General features: G+C 34.7%; 1 protein-coding gene and 1 long non-coding RNA gene across 2 annotated transcripts; one reads left to right on the forward strand and one right to left on the reverse strand.

Annotated features, from left to right (window-relative positions):
• The first annotated feature begins 5,034 nt into the window (after positions 1-5,034).
• On the forward strand, positions 5,035-7,185 carry LOC132633696 (uncharacterized). Its single transcript, XR_009579750.1, has 3 exons — positions 5,035-5,878; positions 6,565-6,625; positions 6,711-7,185. It is a non-coding gene; the product is annotated as an uncharacterized LOC132633696 (long non-coding RNA).
• A 570-nt stretch (positions 7,186-7,755) lies between these two features.
• On the reverse strand, positions 7,756-12,924 carry LOC132630108 (nuclear transcription factor Y subunit B-10-like). Its single transcript, XM_060345650.1, has 7 exons — positions 12,736-12,924; positions 11,558-11,798; positions 10,973-11,102; positions 10,845-10,850; positions 10,690-10,767; positions 10,536-10,586; positions 7,756-8,124 (listed from the first exon to the last, which is right to left on the reverse strand). Exons 2-7 carry the CDS (start codon positions 11,794-11,796, stop codon positions 8,086-8,088), a joined length of 543 nt encoding a protein of 180 aa, XP_060201633.1. The 5' UTR covers positions 11,797-11,798; positions 12,736-12,924; the 3' UTR covers positions 7,756-8,085.
• Positions 12,925-13,131: the final 207 nt, after the last annotated feature.

Raw genomic sequence — 13,131 nt, forward strand, 5'->3', positions numbered from 1 at the left:
CAAACAGTAATAATATCACATAAAATATGAGGAAGAAAGGAAAAAATTCAAGTATTTTAAAATATTTTAAAATTTTACCTTTTCTCTTTGGCGGTTTCGGAGGAAGTAATGTGTGAGTTGTGACTTTACCAAGCAAGAGGAGTTGTTAAGGCCAATGGTACGGTTCGGGCGGTTATTTTATAAAATTTATATCATATCAATTTTTTGGTTATTTAATTTTATAGAATCAAAATTAGACTTTTCGAACCCGTCCCATCATCTTGGTTTCTCTTCGTTTTCAGTACTATTCGATTAATTTCTTGTATTTTTTTTTTTAAAAAAACATCATGTACAGTCACTAGTAAAAGTTAAAAGTCACGATATCATGCATACTTCTATAGGACTTTGGCAAAAACTTTCTAGACATTTTTATTATTTAAAGGGTGATGAATCAAGAAAACATGAAAGACGACAAGAATAAAGATTGATCCCACTATTTTATGATAGTGTAAAACAATGTTAAGTAAAGAAAAAAAAATATAATTTAGATCGCACAAGGGGAAAAAAGTCAATCAAGATGAGACTCAAAAAGATTAAGTATCCAATAAGATAAATTTAAAATCATACGAGAAGAAAGATATTTAATATTTTGTAGCTTTATGTTCAAGATCGTTGGAATACCTTGTAGCTTACAAGCTAGTTATTTCTCGAGATGCTAGAACGAATTTAATTTCAATAGTAGTAGTATAATAGGTTTCAGTGTTGGAATTGAAACTTTAGGTGTTAATTATGTTACCGGCTTGTAGTCGTTTTCATCATCCCGAACCCAAGGGGAAAATTTTAATATTTTATTTTATTTAAATTTAACGTATAAATATGTTTTACACATATAAACTTATTCGGTAAGGTTTGATATTTTTTCAGTTTATCTTTATAAAATTAAAAACCAACCTAATTATTCTATACGGTTATAAATTTATATAAAAAGAATTGGTTCTATTAAAAAAAAATCGATTCGATACGGTACGATTCAGTCGGTTAAGTCGGTATTTTTAAAACCCCTGCTGTTACTGATTCTCTTTTCGAATTCGTTTTGCTTCAACGCTACCTATAGGTGCAAGCTAGGGGTATTAAATGGACGGGTTTAGCTGAAATTGACCCAATCAAAATGGGCTGAGGTAATAAATGGGTTGGGCTAACATTGGCCCAAAAGTTACTTGGGCTGAAATGGGCTAAAAATGAGCTGGATCATGACCCGCCCAACTTGACCTAGTTTTTTTGAAAGGTCTATTTTCTAGAAAAATATTTTTGTGGATTTTTTGTGAAAAATATTTTCCGTGGTAAATAATTTCGAGAAAAACATTTTTCGTGAAAAATATTTCCCTTCACATTAAACATATTTTCGTGAAAAATACTTCCCTTCATATTAAACATACCACAAACTTATAAGATACAGGATACAAGAAAAGTGTGTACATAAACAAAATAAAGTAAATCTCAAGTAATAAACTCAAATTTACGTAAAGGAATTTTTACGCGTTATAGCTACTTCTAATACATAATTAGTGGTAATAACTACCTTTTATTTTAATTACTAATAATAACTAAATATTTTTCTAATTTAACTATTATAGCTACACAGTAACTTTCAATTATCATTTCACAAATACACCTAAGAATTAGCACCCACAATCCCATATCCCCTTTTAATGGTAATAATATTAATCACTTAATATACATTACCATTTTCTCTCCTTTTTTTTATAAATTCTTACCTTTTTAAAAAGGGAAGAATCTGTGAATGCCCAGTGAAATAGTCGTCTTCTTCCTCTCTTCACCCTTCTGCAAAAATTTCACTTCCATTCTCACCAATCAAGAAGATTCGTCGTATTCTTTCTTTTTAAAAAAAAAAAAAAAAGCCTTAAAGTACTCACGTTCTATCCCATCTCCTTTGTTTCGTGAAATTTTCGCTACTTGTGTTATTATTCTTCCACAAAATCAACTTGGTGGAAGTGATTGTTTTTGCTCCAGGCCGTGGTGGTGGTTATGGCGGCGCACACGAGAGAAGGGGAGAGAAAAAGTTTTTTAGGGTTTTGAGAAGACGAAAAATATATGTAGTTGTGTATGTTATATGATATAACTACCAATTGTTGTGGTTGGTGGTGTATTTTTGTAAGTTTTTCTGTATATTTGTGTATTTTGTTCAAATTAATTCCATCAGTTCATCTAGTTTCAAATACATGGGTGCCGCAAATACATGGTAAGTTTTCTATATATTTATGTATTTTGTTCAAATTAATTCCATCAGTTCATCTAGTTTCAAATACACGGGTGCCGCAAATACATGGTAAGTTTTCTATATATTTATGTATTTTGTTCAAATTAATCCCATCAAATACATGGGTGATGCAAATTGTTACTCACACAAATACATGAGATTTAATATAAAATACATGGGTTTGATTGGAAACTTCAAATACATTAGTTATGTTATCAAATACATGGGTAAATAAAAAACGAAATCAATATTGAAAACTTCAAATACCACTAAAGACATGGGTGATGCAAATTGTTACTCACACAAATACATGAAGTTTGATTGGAAACTTCAAATACATTAGTTATGCTATCAAATACATGGGTAAATAAAAAACGAAATCAATATTGAAAACTTCAAATACATTGGTTGTTGAATGTTTTCAAATTTTGAATTTTTGATTTTTTACGTTTGAATGTTGAAGATTGAATGAAGGAATAGAAAACGGTTATGGAAAAGAAATCTAAAATCTGATTTTGTGGAAGAGTATGGTAAAAATACCAACTTATAACTAATTAAATGATCCCACCGTTTTGACCTAAAATCAAAGGATATCTTTTCTTTTTTACTGTGTTTCTATGAATTTACAAGCATCAAATACATTCGAAAAAATACTTTAATTTGAGAAAACATAGCTACAAATGGTAATATTTAAAAGGGTAGCTATAAATGATAGGAAACTACCATAAGGTAGTCATTTGAGTAATTTTACCTTAAGTACATCTTAAAAATGGCTAATATTGGGCTAAGTTGGAGATCTATGTTGGATTGGGCTAAAATCAGCTCAATATGAAAATATTTTAAGCCCAATCCATAAAATTTTGGGCGGATTGAGCGGGCCATCACCTTTTTAGCCAAATTTGACACCCCTATTCCCAGGGGTTATATTCCGGGCAATTTGCAGAATTGCCCTTCTTTTGGGGTGGTCTTTAAATTTTGCCCTTCATATTTGAAATCTTTAAATTTTGCCCTTCGGCTAAAACTCATGGGTTCCAGGTTCGAACCCCCACTCAGACAAACATTTAAAAAAAATTCGCAAGGCAGAGTTTAAATTTCGCTATGCCCCCACCGGTATACACTTGTTAAGGAATTACCAAAGTTATGCTGGACCCGACATACTCATGCCTTATGGGCAGACTTAGCATAAGTATGCCGGGTCCGACATAACTTTGGTAATTCCTTCACATGTTTATGCCGGGTTCGGCATACTTATGGGCAAACTTTTAATAGGCAAACTTTCAGTTAAGCCTTAACTAAAAAGTCTTTTCCTAGTTATGCCTTATAGGCAGACTTTTAGTTAAGGCATAACTAAAAGTATTCCCCATAAGGCATAACTTTTCCTTAAGACATAGACTTTGTTTTATAAGGCAAATTTTTAGTTATGCCTTAAGAAAAAATTCTGTCTTATGGGGTATACTTTTAGTTGTGCCTTAATTAAAAGTCTGCCCCGTAAGGCATAACTAGAAAAAAACTTTTAGTTATGCTTAACTAAAAGTTTGTCCATTAAAAGTTTGCCCATAAGTATGCCGGACCCGGCATAAACTTGTTAAGGAATTATCAAAATTATACCGGACCCGGCATACTTATGCCAAGTCTGTCCATAAGGCATGAGTATGCCGGGTTCGGCATAACTTTAGTAATTCCTTAACAAGTGTATGTCGGGTCCGGCATACACGCGACCCAAATCTTGCCTTGCGTTTTTTTTTTTTTTAATTTATGCTTGAGCGGGGTTCGAATCCAGAACCTCATGATTTCTGCGTGAACGCTCAGGGTTGCAACGCGAAGGGCAAAAATTAAAGACTAGCAATATGAGGAGCATAATTTAAAGACTATAAATATGAGGGGCAAAATTTAAAGACCACCCCAAAAGAAGGGCAATCCGCGCAAAAAAAATGTTATATTCCTAGGGACTCGTTAGGTGTTCGGAATGACATTCTTGACCGGCATGGGGATCATCTGAACACAAATTTCCACGTAATGTTCGACACACTAAGAGATGCTGGATACTATGGCCCCATTTGTCCATAGATATCAAAAAAAAAAAATTGAAATTTTGAAGTTAGAGTTGTGTTTGGTCATAATTTTTGAAATTGTAATTTTTGGTGAAATGTAATCGTAAAAAGGTGAAAAAAATTTGAAAAAAAAAGCTTTTTGAGTTTTTGATATTCTGAAATACAACTGTTTAGTCGGAATTCTCATGGCCAAACGCAGATTTCGGAAAAAAGTGAAAAACATTTCCGGACTAAAGTGAATTTTCTTATGGCCAAACGGGGGCTATATTGAAACTCTTGGCTCTCCTCTTACATGCTTCGATGCTCGCCAGTATGGTACACTTCTTCTGGTGGATCTTGAGGATGAGTACTTTCCTGAAGAGATTAAAAAATTGAGAGATGATGTCATTAATTCAGGTCTAAGTGTAGTTGTATTTGCTGACTGGTACAATGTAGACACAATGGTAAAGATGAGGTTCTTTGATGATAATACGCGTATCTGGTGGACCCTAGTTACGGGAGGTTCCAACGTTCCTGCCTTATATATATATATATATATATATATATATATATACACCCCCCTCATGAGATACTTTTATAACCACACAAATGTTATGACATGTTTAAGGCGATAAGTTTCAAAAAAATTATAGCCACATAAATGTTGTGACATGTTTATAACCACAAGTTTGAAAAGTCTTCATTTCCTTCTTAAAGTCTGTGCAAATTCAAACTATGTCACATAATCTAGCACGGAGGGAGTAATTGCTATGATAATAACCATTCCACTTAACTACAAAATGACACCCCAGAAAGTTGCCTTTCTACATATTTATCTATATATCCTCTGCTTAAAAATGAAGATGGAGTTTCGCGGAAAACAAAAAATGTGTGTAGATATAGCTGTTTTATGGGATTGTGAAAGGGGAGACGGTGTTAGTAAGGAATGTTCTTCACTTGTCCAGTGTCTTTGACTAATAATTTTTTGGTATCACATCCTCTAAGAGAAGTCCATTTTACTCCAATGAGCACAATTATGCTAATGATACTGTGATGGTTGAGCTGCCAATCTGACTTGCTATTTAGTTTGATAATGCAGACAGATACACCTATTCTTGGTCTTTTGGAGGTTGGCGGGGGGTCGAATAGCAGTATACGGGGACTCTAACTGCTTGGACAGCAGCCATATGGTTACCAATTGTTATGGACTTTTGAAGAAAATGCTAGATTTTACAAGAAGGAATATAAAAGATCCTATGCTTTTCTCAGATTCAGTTCGACAGGAGAACCCGTTATATGTTGATAAGAACCAGCTACCAACCCGTAGAACGGATGTGAATTTCTCTGCTTATTCTAGAGTTGTTGGAAAGGAGTTGTTATGCGGGCGTGACTCCAGGTTTGAAGTATGGGGAACTAAGGGTTACAATTTACAGGTCAGAGGAAGGAATCGTAAGCTACCTGGCTATCATGTCATTGACTTGGGTAGAGGTTTAAATTCTACAGTGGACGCACCTGTTTCAGTAACATCTAACACGACTCAGAAGGATGTCGACTCTCCTGGAAATGCGTACTGGGGCTTCTTTTAGATGATGTAAGTAACTTTTGGTCTCATTTGTTTCTAAAATTTGATTCATTGGTGTTTCTCCGTGCAAATCTTTTCAATTTTTTTCAAGTAAATGTTTGCCTATCAATTTGGTTCATTATATCAACTTCAGCTTGATTAGAGAATTGGAAGTTAGAAAAATATGTTTTAGGAATTTTTCAGACTTCAGCTTCTCTATTTCAAGTTTCAACTCATAAAACTTCAAAAAGAATTGCCAAGTGAAATTCATGTCACTTCAAATATGCTCTCTTTTTCTTCAAATTTCAACCAAATCATGTCCAATCACATTTAAAGTATATCTAACGAAGTCTTTTATTTTTTGACATGAAGTTCACTAGGAAAAAGTTGGTTTTTTGTGAGTGAAACTATTATTTCGTTAGAAATACTCCTCAAACAAGTTTTTCCATATTTCAATTGCTTTCAATTTTGACCCGATCAGGCTTCATCTTCTTATCGGAATAGCCAATTTAGCTTGGTTTTCGTGACTACCTCACCAGTTTCTCAAATACTGAAGTTCAATATTTGCAAATAGTAATTTATGGCCAACAGGAACAACTTTTCAAATATTTGAAATATTTTTCAGCTCATACTCTCTTTTTTCAACTTCAACAAAATATTGTCCAAAATCCAGAAGATAAGAATGTCTCATTTTGTCTCATTTTACTTGATTGCAGATTGACATGCCTGTGCTTGTAGCTACTCATTGGTTAGTGCCTGCAATTTTTGCCATCGCAGGTTAGTGTATACGGACTGTTAGATGAATTTGAAAATTTATCTTGTTCACTCATCATTCTTACAAACTGATCTCCATTACTTTTAGGTCTATTGATCTTATTCTGGCGCATGCAAAAGGGTCGAAGGAGGAGGAGAGGTTCTGGTTCAGGTCGGTTTACTAATTTATAGCCTTAGACTTGACTTTGCTTGCATTCTTTAGTTTTACTGTACTACTGTAGGTTGTTTTATTGTAATATCATACAAAAAATGACTAGATCATCGAAAGGTGAGTTTTGTATTATTAGTGTAGTTATCTATAACATTTTTTCCCTGATTAGATTGATTTCTAGACAGTAAAATCAAAGAAATTTTAGCCACTCTCTAAGAGAAAAAGAAGAAATAACTCTTATTTCTCTTGGTGGGAGTTATGGCTTTGCTGGTTTGCCTGATAATTTTTCATCGGTCTCCAATTGCCTCCACTCGTCGGGTTCCGGTCGTGTTAGTTTTACCTCTCCAATAGGGGCGAACATTATCACGTTAAAAAAAAAAAAAAAAAAAAAAAAATTTCAAACTCTATTGAGCACCAAAAGGACCGGTGAGGATTGAAGTGTAAAGTCAATGCAACTGACTTTCGGGATGAATTAAAATCAATGCAGCAAATTGAAATGAATTAAAATATTACTCTCCCAGTTGTATTTTATATGTTATAGTTTGATTGATCATAAAGTTTAAGAAAGTAAGAGAAACTTTTGAATCTTGTAATTTTAAACTAATGTTTATGATGTACCAAAAGTCCAAAATGCCTAGAATTTTGGGGCTTACATTTAAACATATTAAAAAGAAAAGTAAGAAACATAAATTGAAATAAAGAGTCGTTATTTTATAAACTGTTCAAAAAAGTCGTAGCTAAAAAAGAAAGTGAATTCTGAGATGCTCCTTCCATTTTATTATTTTGAACATGTCATAACTTTTGTATAGCAAACCCCTCCATTTCTTATAAAATAAATGGAATTGCATAATAACTTAAAATTGTGAAATTGCCTTGGAACTAACCATTTCACAAGAACAGAATTGGCCAAAGGCCAACAGACTTCAGCCTCATTCATCATATCAACATTTACCAAAAAAGCAGATTAGTGAAGAATAGCATATTCCAGAAATCATCTTTTCTTAAATACGACCTTAGAATTACCAATAGAGTCTAGAAGAAAAATAAAACGGCAATATTTAACATCCAAAACGGATCAACATCCTGCAATTGACATGAGGTAAAAATGAAATACTAGGTAATGGTTCTCCTTATTACTACAAACAATCAGGTCTATATTGAACATCTCCTAAATTTACAAATTTAACTATGACATGGCCCTGACTGGAGAGCACTAAAATAAATCGACCATGATGCAGAGCTTACAACGGAGGATCTATATATAGAATATGCTTTAAGTCCAACCATCTCAAACAGAGCAAAGACAACCGGGCTAGTCTGGCCCTTGCATCGGGACCATCATATGCTGACCCTGCAAAAGGCAATTCAAGCGAGAAATAAATATCATGTTGAGATAAAGACTTCGCATGGGATCTGAAGAATGAATATATCAGTTAAGATTACTATTAGATTGCCTTCAAACATAAGCCAGCGCAAATTTCTGGATTAAACCCACTACTTATTTTTTATTTTTTATTTTTTTTTGAGAAGTAACATGTAAAACCCCACTACTTAAATTGTCATCTTAACATATGTATGTCTTACAAGCTGAGATGGTCGACCACAGCTAGACACAAGCAATAGGTAGAATTTACTCATTAAGCAACAGGCTTAGTGTTCAAAGAAGTGGCAGGACCCTGAGAGAATATATCAAGCTTGACTATCCTTAAATTTTTTGCTGAAATTTCCTTGTATGTACTAATTCATCTAGCTACCAAAGTTATCAGGCAATCATACCACAGAAGAAGCAAGTTAATGAGCCATTTCCACTTCTCCCTGTAACAGAGCAAGTCATAGTAGGCCTCAACCCGCTACCCCAGACTAACACATAATAGAAAAAAGGATAGTAGAAAAAGAAGAAAACAAAGGCAGAAGTAGGCGAAATCCATGTCAACTGGCACAATTAAAAAATATGACAATTCCAGCACCTATACATGCAAAGAAGTGAGAACTACTCCCCTTGGTACATTTTATATTGTGATGCCCATGACGGAGGGCATGTTGATGAGGGTGGATCAAAGAGAGACTGACAAGCTTCTATACCGGCAAGCTTCTACTCCCCTTGGTACATTTTATATTGTGCTGCCCATGAAGAAGGGCAGGTGCACATGACACCTTGTGCCTATTCAAGCACCTTCATATAAACAAAACCGAGGGAGTAACAAGCAACATTCCCCTCCCAGTTCAGATAACCATTATCTATGAATTGGATCAAGTGCTTAATCCCCGATAATCTTTTTTTCAAACTCAAGCGACATGTGAACAATGTTCTGAAGTTTTTAACTATCTGGTAGCCACCAATACCCAGGTGTAGCATAATGTCTTCAAGTCATGACATATACTTGGCAGAAGTATCCAATAAAACTGTATACCGTTTCCCACTCAAGTTCTAAACTGACTTGACACTTCAAAACAACTGTCGCACATTCCATCACTCCTATACCTATCGAGTAAATTCTGACATCACATAAGAAAGAAGAAGCCCTTTGAGCAATATGCATGATCACCATAAAGCTGGAAGAAAAAATGAGATCAACTCCGAACTAGTTACTTGCACTGGTGTTAATAGGAAGAAGTCAGAACCTATGTGCAAAAAGGCTATCCATATTGCCCTTCTTTTATACTCCCTCCGGATCAAAAAGAGTGTCCACTTAGCCATTTGCACACCCCTTAAGAAAATACTAACTCCTAGAAAAAAAATAGGTAATTTGACTATGCCCCTAACTAAATAGGTATTGGGATTTGATCACATAGCACTTAATAGGGACAAATCTGAAAAAATAAGATTAATTCTTTCTTGATTTGATAAGTGGACACTCTTTTTGACCCAAGAAAAAAATGCTAAGTGGACACTCTTTTTGATCCAGAGGGAGTATCATCTAAGTATTTGCCTCATTTTACTTTTTCTTTTTAGTTTTTACTCTTCAAGAAGCTACTTTTTTTTTCCTACGCCATAATGAATAAATTATGGTAATATCTTTTGCAGTTTGGAAAAATTCTAGGCATCTTTTGAAGTTGTGAAATCACATAAAGGCCCCAAGTCTTATAAGAAAAGATACACAAACATCACCTACGATCCCTTATATAATTTTATCAGTCATTGGATGATTATAATATTCAAAGCACGGACTTCTTGGATTTGAACTAAGAAATAACACTCATCGTCTTAACATTTTTTTCACAAGTAGCAATCAGCCAATCAGTAATAGCATTTGTCAGTAATATTCCACTGCAACAGCCACTAAATGGTCAATTTTCTTATGATTGGAAAGAACTTGATACAACAACAACAACATCATACCCACTGTAATCCCACAAGTGGGGTCTGGGGAGGGTAAGATGTACGCAGACCTTACCTCTACCTTTCGGGGAGAACTTGATAAGTTGAAAAAAAATTTAAACACTCTTCTCATTTTCAACTTTTACATGCTATTTCCCCCCTAATAGTGGTGTCTGGACTGACTAATCTACCGAATACTAATACCTCCAACAAGCGCGCATACCGGTTAACCTTGCCTAACAAGACTTAGATTGATCAAAAGAAATTCCCTAGCATTTCTCGCTCTGCTGGGATTTTGAATCATGGTCAATCCACCACTTTTGTGGTTAAGACAAACAATACTTCCCCATATAACAGGTGAAGATTGAGACTTCGATGCATAGTGAAGCACTCTGAAAAATGACTGCAGCAATTAAACTTCATGAATACACAGAAAAAGTTACCTGAGAGTTCCCATAATTCATTCCTTGGGAGAATGAACCTTGATGTGCAAGCTGTAACAACATGATGGAGTAGCAAATTAATGGACATTGTACTAAAAATTCCCTTAAGCAATTTGAGACGCCGAACAAGACAAAAGAGAATGTGAAAGAGTACCTGTGAATTAGGACCAGGTTGCATCCCATCTCTCTTAGTAGAGCCATCAGCAGCCTTTGCCGACCCCTTTGTGTCACCCTAACAAATGAATCAGTTGCTCCCACAGCAAAAGAAAAGAAAAGAAATGGAAATGACTATAATAGACATTCACTTACCTCCATCTGCAACAATCCATTCATCCCAACAGGTATCCCACCAACCACAAAAAGAAAAATCCATCAATTTATACTCCATCGAGAAGGGTCACAGGGAAAAGCTGAATCAGAAACGTAGTGATCATTACCTCTCTGTACCGAGCAAGATACACCTTGAGTGGGTCAATATAATCTTCAAACCCAAGAGTTGCCATTGCCCATAGCAAATCATCACCATTAATAGTCTTTCTTTTCTCTCTCTGGCACTTGTCACTTGCCCTACAATTCCATAAGGAAACAAGTAATATTGTCAAGGAAATCAACTGTGTCGAACTGAAAATATAAATTTCTCCCAAAGAAAACCAAAAAAAAAAAAAAAAAAAAAAGGAATACAACAATAGTGAACATCATCTACAATATATAGCATATACAGACACCAAACTTAACATACACTACACCAAGATGGAGTCTTTTGTAACAGGACAATACTAATCAAAATAGTTCAAAAAAGCAATCATGTTCACTAACAATCAAAAGATGCACTCTTAAAGATAAAGTCAGTAAGGCAGGTTCTCAAAACTAGATTCACTCATTCTTGTCTTCAGCGATTAACCTATTCAATTCTTTCGAATTCATTGGATCCTTGCAATCCAATAGTCGCCAGGAGCGGAAAATGGATCCTAATAAAACAATCAAAACACATAAAGCCTGAACAGGGGATTGAGAAAACGTACTCGCTGGTGATGAAGCTAATGAACTCAGAAACACATTCCTGAACAGTCTCCTTAGCATCCTTAGCAATTTTTCCATTAGCAGGTAAAGCCTTCTTCATGATTCGACTAATATTAGCAATAGGTAGAAACCTGTCCTGTTCACGTACGTTAGACCTAGGGCTCTGGTCCCCACCGCTCTCGTGACTACCACCTCCATTAGGACTCGGAGGTGACCTAGATGAACCTTGTCCATCTGCCATACCTTAAACAAACAAAAGCATAAAAAACACATGAGTTAGAAGAAAGGAAAAAAAGGGGAAATGGGTCAAAAATGCCCTTCTACTTTGGAAAAAGAGCTAAAAATATCCTCCATTACAAATTTGGATCAAAAACACCCCTACCGTCATTAAAATTTTCAAATATACCCCTGTATTTTTTACCTTTTCCCCAAAAAAAAAAAAAAAAAACCTAACTCTTCCATTGTATAGACAGAAAGAAAGGGGGAGGAGATTTTTTTGAAAATGTACTCGGAGATATGTAAAATGGGCTGGAATGGAAAGGATTGAGAAAAAAGGGGCAGTACTAGATACTCGAATTACAAGAAACAACATATAGTAGCAGAAATCGAAGGACAAGAAACAACAACAACAACAACATCATCATACCCAGTGCAATCCTACAAAGTGGAGTCTGGGGAGGTTAAAGTGCACGCAGACCTTACACCTACCTTGAGAGGGGTAGAGTGGCTCAAGTAAAGCAGAAATAACATCACGATAGCAAGAAAACTAAAGCAGAAGAATACAAGAATACTAAAATTTAAAAAAAAAATGACAGAACTAATGTTGATTATACAAGAAAGGAAAATAATACTAATCCTACTTCTAGGATTCTACAAGAGTAATAATACTACTACTACTAGTACAAAGACATGATTCATAATTCATAACCACCCCCCCCCCCCCCCACAAAAAATAAAAAAAAAGAACTGTAAAAGGCATGATTCATGACTAACACAAATTAAAAGGATAATACAAGTACAAGAAACAACATATAGTAGCAGAAATCAAAGGACAAGAAATTAATTAATCCGTGATTCATAGTAATTCAGAAACCAACAAAGAAAACCCTAATTTTTGCCATTGTAGAGAGAGAAAGAGATAGAGAGAGAAAGGGGGGATTTATTTTATTTTGAAATGAACCTGGGGATATGTAAAATTAGGCGCGAGAAGAAGGGAATGGAGGGATTGAAGGAGAAGAAGATCGGACGTTGGAGAAGAGTGGAGAAAGGGAGACGACTCAGATGAAGCTCTCTTTTACTTTTTCCCCTATCAACACCGTTCGTTTAATATAAAACTACTACTCTTTCATTCCACATGTTGTCGGTTTCTTCCACATGAATGTGTTGTTTGTTTGGTGGGTTGGTCGGTCCCATTAGGGTCATCTACCTATCTCAATACTCTCTCTCCTAATTTTTTTTTTTGCAATCACGAAATTTAAAAAAAGTAATATGATTGGGAAAAAGATAAAAGGAAAAAAAAATAAGGAAATTTTTCAGAAATACACAAGTTAGTCACTTATATTGTAAAAAAATAGCC

Source organism: Lycium barbarum, chromosome 3, assembly GCF_019175385.1.
Source record: "Lycium barbarum isolate Lr01 chromosome 3, ASM1917538v2, whole genome shotgun sequence".
Classification (NCBI taxonomy): Eukaryota; Viridiplantae; Streptophyta; class Magnoliopsida; order Solanales; family Solanaceae; genus Lycium; species Lycium barbarum.